A 9,302-nucleotide genomic window follows, 5' to 3' on the forward strand; every position below is an offset into this window, starting at 1 on the left:
CAAATGAACCATGATATCAAAACAAGAAGGTGGAAAATACATTTCCAATTCACATAGTAGTCTTATTCCTTCATTTTCCAATTTATCTAAACATCGAGGGTCAACAACTTTCTTGCAAATGGCATTAAAAAACAAACACAGACGTGTCAGAATACCCCTAACAGAAGGAGGTAATATGCCTCGAATAACAACCCCTAACAATTGTTGCATCAATATATGACAATCATGAGACTTTAAACCTACTAACTTCAGCTCTTGCATAGAAACAAGATTACTAATATTAGAAGAATAACCTCGTGGAACCTTCACACTTCTTAAAGACTTACAAAAACTTTGTTTTTCTTTTTTAGAAAGAGTATGACAGGCTCGGGGCAAATAAGTGCGTCTACCTATTGTCTGTGGATGTAACTCTGTTCGAATTCCCATGTCAGCCAAATCTTGTCTTGCTTTTATCCCATCTTTGGTCTTCCCTTTCACGTTTAATAAAGTTCCGATGACACTGTAACAAACATTTTTTTCTACGTGCATCACATCAATACAATGTCGAACATCAAGTATAGACCAATATGGAAGATTAAAAAATATTGATCGTTTCTTCCAAACATTTTTTGCATAGGTACTTTTACGATGTTTTCCAAATACAATGTTAATGTTTTTGACTTCGTTATACACCTCTTTACCATTGCGGGGTCTGCACACAACCTCATCCTCGGCACTTCCATTGAATTTTTTTTCAATCTACGATAAGGGTGATTGCGAGGAAGGAATTTCCGATGTCTTGTATAAACTGTCTTCTAACCATGCTTCAATTGAAGGAAACTAGTGTTTTCTTCACAAATCGGACATGCAAAATGTCCTTTAACACTATAACCGCTCAAGTTTCCATAGGCTGGGAAATAATTTATAGTCCAAAACAACATTGCACGCAAACGGAATTTCTCTTCAACATCTGAATCAAACAATTCGGCACCTTCTTCCCACAACAATTTCAAATCATCAATTAAAGGTTTCAAGTAAACATCAATGTCATTGCCAGTTTGTTTAGGACCAAATATCATCATTGACAACATGACATATTTTCTCTTCATGCATAACAATGGAGAAAGATTGTATATCATCAACATAACTGACCATGAACTGTGTTTGCTACTTAAATTCCCATACGGATTCATACCATCAGTTGCAAGTGCAAGTCTTAAGTTTCTTGGATCTGCACTAAATTCTGGAAATGTTTCATCAATCTTCTTCCATTATGGTGAGTCTGTTGGGTGTCGAAGAAGATTATCGCACTTTCTTCCTAAAACGTGCCATTTAAGGTTCTTTGCATCCTCCTTAATAGAGAACATACGTTTGAACCTAGGTATTATAGGCAAATACCACATGACCTTACCAAGTGCACCATCATTACCTTTTTCAGTGTTTTTGTCAGATTTCTTTTTAAAATGGCTTAAACCACATGTTGGACAATAGTTTAGTGAAGCAAACTCTTTGATGTACAAAACACAATCATTGGGGCAAGCATGTATCTTCTGATATTCAAGACCATTGGACATAAAACTTTTTTGGCCTCGTAGTTACGAATAGGAAGAGTATTATTTTCTGGAAGCATCTCCTTCAGCAACTCCAACAACTCCGTGAAACTTTTATCGGTCCATTTGTTCCCTGCTTTTAAACTAAACAACTTCAAAGTTGCAGACAAACGTGTAAAGTTCGTGTAGCCTGGGTACAACGGTTGCTCAGAATCATTGATAAGAGAATCGTACAAATTAGCTTTTCTAAAGTTATCTTCACCAACATCACGTATCATGTCCTCTAAATGATCACTCATCCATTCTTCCACATAATTTGTTCCTCGTGACGTCATAGGCTGGTCCAGTACTTCTCCATGCCAAGTCCAAACGGTATACGATCTCGTTATGCCGAACATGAATAGATGATCATGCAAATTGCCCAAGTCTTGTCGTATTTGATTAGCACAACGAACACAAGGACAACAATATGTCCCGTTCACAGACTTTGCATTTTCTTTAACATATTGCAAGAACACCGAAACACCCTTCTCATATTCTTCAGAGATGCAACGTGTATTTATCCAGCTTCGATCCATACTATATTAATTGTTTGTGTTAAATTTCAAATGGGAACTAAGTTTCGCTCAGTGATTTCATACTTATAATCTAACATGCCAATTATAATAACACAGCTAAAATTTATCACATACATATTCAAAAGCCGATAACACATGCATACCTAAAAGCCAAAAACATNCAAACGCAAAAGCCAATAACATGCATACACANAAGACAATAACACACATACAATAAAAGTTTTAAACATTGAAGCTAACCTTCTTAGCAGATTCAAACANCAATGGAGGGAATTNGAGGACTGCACNCCCANAAATANAGGNCAAAAACGGTCAAAAACGTCGCCCAAGAACACATCACAAACTGCATCAAAACGCAACGAAGACGAAATTTAATCGGTTGAAATGGAAGATATCTCAGCAAAGAGTAACTTAATCGGAGTAAAACTGAATTTAAACGGTGTAAAAGCGAGAAAATGAACCTGAAAGCTATGCCGCAACAGAAAGCGCGAGGAAGAAGACGATGAATAGTGGTGTAACTGCTCACGGGTTCGCGTTCTGAAGTCTATGTTACTATAGATGTCGGTTAGCTATCGCGACTGACGTCTGTCAGGTTATAGACGTCGGTCCTATCACTAATATGATGTCTATATGATTTAAATATTAATATTGGCGCGGATTATAGATGTCAGGTATCTGAGCAACTGACGTTTAGTTGGACATAGTCGTCGGTTACCATGCAACCGACGTCTAGGTAGCAGAACAATCATGACAGTTTCACCTAACTGTCAGGACATAGTCGTCGGTTACCATGGGGCACCGACGTCTATGTCTAAGACCATTAATGAGACTCAACCACCTGTCAGCCTGTAGACGTCTGTGTGTCTCCACCGACATCTATTTCGCGACTGTTCACCACCTCTGAGACCTTTAGACGTCGGTGTTTGTCATTGTGACGTCTGTAGCTCGACTCTTCACCTTATCTGGAAGACCTTTAGACGTCACAGTTGAAGGTCCCCGATGTCTATAGTTCTTCACTCATCGGTTGGAGTTTTGCCCAACGTCTAGTTGCCCTACTTAATTACAAAGTTGCCACCGGTCATCGTTTAATGTCAATTGACGGAACAACCGACGTCTATGGGGGTGACGTTAAACACCTTTTTCCACTAGTGTTAAGGCAATTGGTCCTCCTATCCCTATGTCTAGGTAATATTGCTCCCAAGAGAGTTCCCCAGGTCTAGATCTACCCATACGTGTCCATATAGATATAATCAAAGAGCATGCAATTGAATAATGTCTTAAACCAAATCATGTAAATATAATAGAGAAAAACTCTAACTATTAATAAAATCAAGCATGTGAATGAAGAACAATTCAATATATGAGAGTATCAAAGGATTACATTGTTTTCCCCAACAACAATGGAGTTTAGTTCACCATGGACATGGTGAAACTAGATGAAATTGAATGAAAGAATGAAAAGATAAAACCCTAGATTTGTAGAATGGAGCTTCCGCATCCAAAGTTCGCCTCCAAGGGGTGAAGAAAGGTGTTTCTGCGTTTCCTCTGCCAAAAGATGACCTCTAAGGGTCGCACTAATCTATGTATAAACACTGTGAAAAATTACAAAATACAGGCCCACGCCCAAAGTACAGCGCTAAGCGTTGGGTTCACCGCTCAGTGGTAGGTGCGACACTCAAGATGGACGCTCAATGTTCACGCCCAGGGATCTGGCAGTGCTTTTACTTAAGAGGCTAGCGCTCAACACTGGATCTGACGCTCAGCAGTGAGCGCGATTCTATCTTCTCCCCTCAGCTTTGGCGCTTGAGCGTCTGACAGAGTCTTCTTTAGCAAGGCTGGCGCTCAGCGGTGGCTTAGCACTCAACGCTGGCTAGGATTCTTCTTTTGTTCATTTTTCTATCTCTTCTTGAGTCCAACTCCTTCCTACTTCAATATCATTCATCCAATTCGAGTTACATCTTGTCAAAACAAGGAAAATCAAACATAATATCCAAAAACCACCTTTGACTCTCTTAATTCCTAAGCAAAATGTATGATTTCAAACTAGTATATGCTATATTGCATAACAAGTTACTTAGATACTACACATGAAACATATTATTTCAATTTTTTCGTTCACATTTATATAATTTTTTTTTTATAATTCTCATGAACATTATCACTAGGATCACCTTTATTATATAAAAATACAAACCATAGCTATGAACACATTTACTAACTTCTTCAACAATTTAACATCTTTCTTTTATACTGAATATCTTCTTATTTCAAAATAGTAAATCTTTGTAATTACAAATAAGTATTACATCAAAATTCCTCGACCTAACACCACAAGAGAAAATGCTATAATTTTGCATCCCTGATACATTGCATGAACAAGAAAAAGATGAAAAAAACCTTGTCATAATTCACCTGACCCATTGCATGAACAAAATAAAGATTAAGGAGACCTAACTATAATTAACCTGAAACACTAAAATGAAAGTTGATGAAGATGAAAGAGACTTAATCATAACATCAAAACCCTAAAATCAAAATAATGAACCTTTAATTAAGACAACTTTCAGATGCTTCATTCCTAAAAACATGTATACCAAGTCACATCCTCCATTTCTATACAATATTTAAACATTGCATTGTTACCTCAACAAAATTATCTAAATTATTCGAGAGGACCAAATAAAAAACTAAGAATTTTTAAAAATTCGAATGAAATTAAGTATTAAGTTTATTGTTCTGCTGTGTTATTTGGGTTTATTAGAAAAAAAATTCAATTAAGATATTAAAGTGGTGAATTATATTTTCACTATTTAGGCACTAGTTAAAAAAGAAAAGAAAAGGTTGTAATGGTTTAGAGAGAGCAGAAGCTATGTGGAAGACTCTTTGAGAATCTGAATACCACACCGGAGAAACAGTGAACAAGAATTGTGCAACCGTGAAGTATAAAACCCTGCTTCACTATTGCAATGGTAGGACCCAAGCGCCACTTCCTCCCTCTCATTCTCATCTCCCTCGCCGCCTTCATCTTCTACACGTTCAACCACTTCTCTCTCTCGCCAGCCATTGCTGAATCAAATCACAGATCCACTTTCCCAGACCCGATTCCAACCCTAATCCATCCCAAATTCAATTTTGTTATCAACGTCCTTGCCTTCAACCGCCTCGCCTCACTCTCCCGTTGTTTACGCTCCCTTGCCGCCGCCGACTACCTCGGCGACCGCATCCACCTCCACCTCCACATCGACCACTTCGTCTCTGACAAAGCATCGAGCGTGGACCCTAAACTCCGGGAGGCACGTCGGATCTTGGAGTTCGTGGACGCGTTCGATTGGAAGTTCGGGGAGAAGGTTGTGCATTACAGGACGGGCAATGTTGGCCTGCAGGCCCAGTGGTTGGAGGCCTGGTGGCCCACTTCCGATCACGAGTTCGCCTTCGTGGTGGAGGATGACTTGGAGGTTTCCTCGCTTTACTATCAGTTCGTTAAGGCGGTGATTCTCAATTTCTACTACAATGCCTCCAATTATAGCCCTTCCATCTTCGGGGTTTCTTTGCAGCGAGCAAGGTTTGTTCCAGGTACCGATTTCTCTTGTTTGTTTATTCATCACTGCTTTAATAATATACGTCAGTTGTTTTTTGTAGCTGGTGAGGTTTAGTTTATTCGGTAGGCGAATCTGGTTGCTTGTATAGATTGAAGTCATGTGCTGTTTCCGTTTGATGTATGGTTAAAGTTAGTTGATTATTGCTCTCTGTTTTTCCCACATTTGAAATAAATTGTTTTTCGGTTAGATGATGTTATAAAAAGACCCATTGGATGCATTTTTTCTTCCACATGGCACAACCAGGCGAACAACTTTGGCAGATTTGGAACTCGAAAAACTTGCTAGCCTCATGAGTTTATAAATTATCCTGGCTATCCTATTCTGATCCCACCAACTTCTGAGGTATGAAGAATTCAGAAATGGCTGGAAACTCTTTATGACCATAATCATGATAAAACAATGGATCCTGGCCTTTGTTAAGGAGCAATGCCAGGGCCACCAATCTCAACTTTGGCTTGTGTGTTATCATGATTCTGAAAGTGGATATGATCAACTTAAGATTTGCATAAATTCTTTGCAAATCAACTTCGTGGAGCTTATGTCTATTGTGTTATATGTCTTCAATGCCGTGTCTATTGTGTCGTGTATAACACTCACACTACACGCGTACTTCCCTAAAGTATTGAATTTAAAAAACATTTGTTTACGGCTCCGATATGGTTCCGATTGAATGCTAATGAGGGCAAACAAAGTGATTTTTTAAGAAGTTGGAAAACCAACTATCTATTTCACATTTACATCTTGGTTTTCCTCTTCTATATTTAAATTTCTCTTTAGAAGCTAACTTATAGGGTCTTGTTTGATGATGATGATCAACAAGGATTGAAATGTCTTAAAATGAATTAGACTCTCTTTTCACTTTTTAGATTTTATGTAAATGAATTAGATCCTTTTTTTTTATTAGGAAATTATATGTTCAGATTGTTATATTTGACTAACTTTTTTATAGATGTTTCTGAATATAATCTTGATTGTCAGTTTAAATAATTTATAAAAATGTTCAATATATATTTGTGTGTCTAGTAGTCGTGTTTAGTGGGCTATATGGTTGTCATAGTAGTTTTACTCTACTTATTCAATACGCTGTTACTGTTTATTGATAATATAATTGGTTTCTGACCTCAGGTAAACATGGGAACAAATTACAGTTGGATGACAAGACAAGGCTTTTCTTATACCAATTAGTTGGCACATGGGGTCAAATTCTCTTTCCAAAGCCATGGAAAGAGTTCAGGCTGTGGTATGAAGAAAACAAGGCAAAGGGCAATCGGCCTTTTCTTGAGGGGATGGTAATAAAATGCTTTTAAAGAGAAAAAAATCTCCTGTTCTTTACTCATGTAATTCTCAATTTTGTTCTTTTATACATGTCAGCAGTTCAGTTCATTCCTAATTTTACATCTGAAAATTTTCCAGGTGACTACGGGATGGTATAAGAAATTGGGAGAGAGGATTTGGACACCTTGGTTCATTAAGTTTATTCAGTCCCGGGGTTACTTCAATATATACACAAATTTTCTGCATGAGAGAGCATTAAGTGTTTCTTACAGAGATGCTGGAGTAAACTATGGGAAAACTGCTGGACCTGATTCTAAATTACTTGAGAAAAGATATATGGACTTCAATATTTTGGAAATGCAACCTTTGAGTAGTTTAAAATGGTTTGATTTTTGTTTTAGAGAAGTACATCCTGGAAAGGTTGTCACAAACCTAGAAGAACTTGGATTGTTGCTTCACTATCGGCAGAAGCGGGATAGTGTCTTAGTAAATCTTTTTGGGGTATCGGATGCTATAGCAAGCAACTTACTCTGCCACTTTGAGAGGCTAAATATCAGGAATTATATACTTATGGGCCCTCCATCTGACTCCTTATTTGATCTGGCAAGGAGGGGACATCCTGTAATTAACGTTGACCAATTTTTAAGTAGTGTCGGATTGTCTAAACATACTTGGCAAGGTTCAAATTCTGATTCCATCAAGAGTATTTTGGCAAAGATATATGCAATTAAGAAGTGTATCGAGAATAAATATAACACGTGGGTTATGGATGGGAACATGCTTCTCACTTCAGACCTCTTTTCTGAGTCAGAAAATCCCAATGACGACTTCTTTGTAGCGAACAATTTTGAACTCTTTTATGCTAAAAGCTCATCTTCTAGTGAGAAAATCTGGGTTGATGGATTTGTTTCGAAGATTGTAGCTGAGGTGGAGTCTTTGGCAGGAAAAGATTCCGAAGCCCATTATAGGTTAAGCTTTGTGCACATTGTTACAAAATTATTGGAACAGAAAGGTGCGAGGATTAGAAGAGTTGATGAGAATTCTTTGGCCACGAAAATTGGCTCTGGTAACGTGAGTGAATCTTTTCGTGTTGATAAAAAGTTGGTATTCTGGTCAACTGAGATGGAGCTGGATTCAATTAGGAAATGGTTCAAAGAGTTGAATTTGTGGAGTATAGATTATGATTTATCTTGCACCGCGGTGGTCTGTCACAAATCATAGCACTTTATGGCAGCCAGTATTTATACATCTTATTTTTTAACATCCAATGAGTTGGCCAAGCATGATGTGCCTGTGAAGCTTGTTATAGACTACGTAATGGCGTATACCGTGGATGAGGTTGACATAGTTTTTGTTGGGGCGGATGGAGTTGTTGAAAGTGGTGGTATGATCAACATGATGCGGACTTGCCAAATTGCAATGGTAGCTAAGAGTATGAACAAGCCAGTTTATGTGACTGCTGAAAGCTACTAGGTGCGTTTGCTGGCATCCTTATGCATAGTAGTTATGATGATCAGTGAGAATTTGATTAGAATACACTGTTTAACACAGTAATTTTTATGACTACCGAGTGAGTTTAACACAAAATATTAGTGTTTAACATGGTAATAGTAGTTATATTCCTTCTCAGTATTTCACTCTGTTTTTCACTGATTTAGGTGTTCTTACTCCATCAGTGGTTAATGGTGAACTCATCGAGTTATACGTGTAGCTATCTCTGTATAATTTTCTATCTGTTCTTTTGAAATGTTGGGTCTCACTTCAAGATTGTGTCTTGTGAAATAATTTTGAGTCAAGTACATCATGCATTAGAATCATGACACCTTCAAATTCAGAATCATGACAGTCTAACTAGATTAACATCTTCAAATTCTCAGGAGATGATTGTATATTCCAAATCGATTTCCATGAAAAACTTATCCTATTATTAGATGTCTTAATCCTAAGTCATTTATAACCCTTCTTTTCTGTGTAGATTTTAATAGCATATCCTTGTTTGAAAGTTTTAATAGAGATTCAAAGCTTCTTTTAACCAAATCACATAGTTAAAACCAGCAACGTGTACACTTAACATTTTTTTTTTAATTCATTATATTTTTTTAGATTTAAATTATCTGTCACTTTGAATATATAGTAAACACCACTTCGTAATAAGAGACAATTGTATTAGTTTTTAGAATTTGTTATTGAAAAGTGTACAGTGATAGATATGGATTGAATTTCCAAGTCTAATCTAAATTAGAATAATTGGATTAAAGTTAAATTTATATATATACTTTTAAAAATGAGTTTGGATTTTTATACAACTTTATTAAGAGTTG

General features: G+C 37.0%; 1 protein-coding gene across 1 annotated transcript; it reads left to right on the plus strand.

The window, feature by feature from the left end:
- The first annotated feature begins 4,928 nt into the window (after positions 1-4,928).
- Positions 4,929-8,746, plus strand: LOC106774428. The gene is made up of 3 exons (XM_014661421.2): positions 4,929-5,680; positions 6,832-6,995; positions 7,120-8,746. Exons 1-3 carry the CDS (start codon positions 5,074-5,076, stop codon positions 8,200-8,202), a joined length of 1,854 nt encoding a protein of 617 aa, XP_014516907.1. The 5' UTR covers positions 4,929-5,073; the 3' UTR covers positions 8,203-8,746.
- The last annotated feature ends 556 nt before the right edge of the window (positions 8,747-9,302 follow it).

The sequence above is a fragment of the Vigna radiata genome, chromosome 10 (genome assembly GCF_000741045.1).
Source record: "Vigna radiata var. radiata cultivar VC1973A chromosome 10, Vradiata_ver6, whole genome shotgun sequence".
NCBI lineage: Eukaryota > Viridiplantae > Streptophyta > Magnoliopsida > Fabales > Fabaceae > Vigna > Vigna radiata.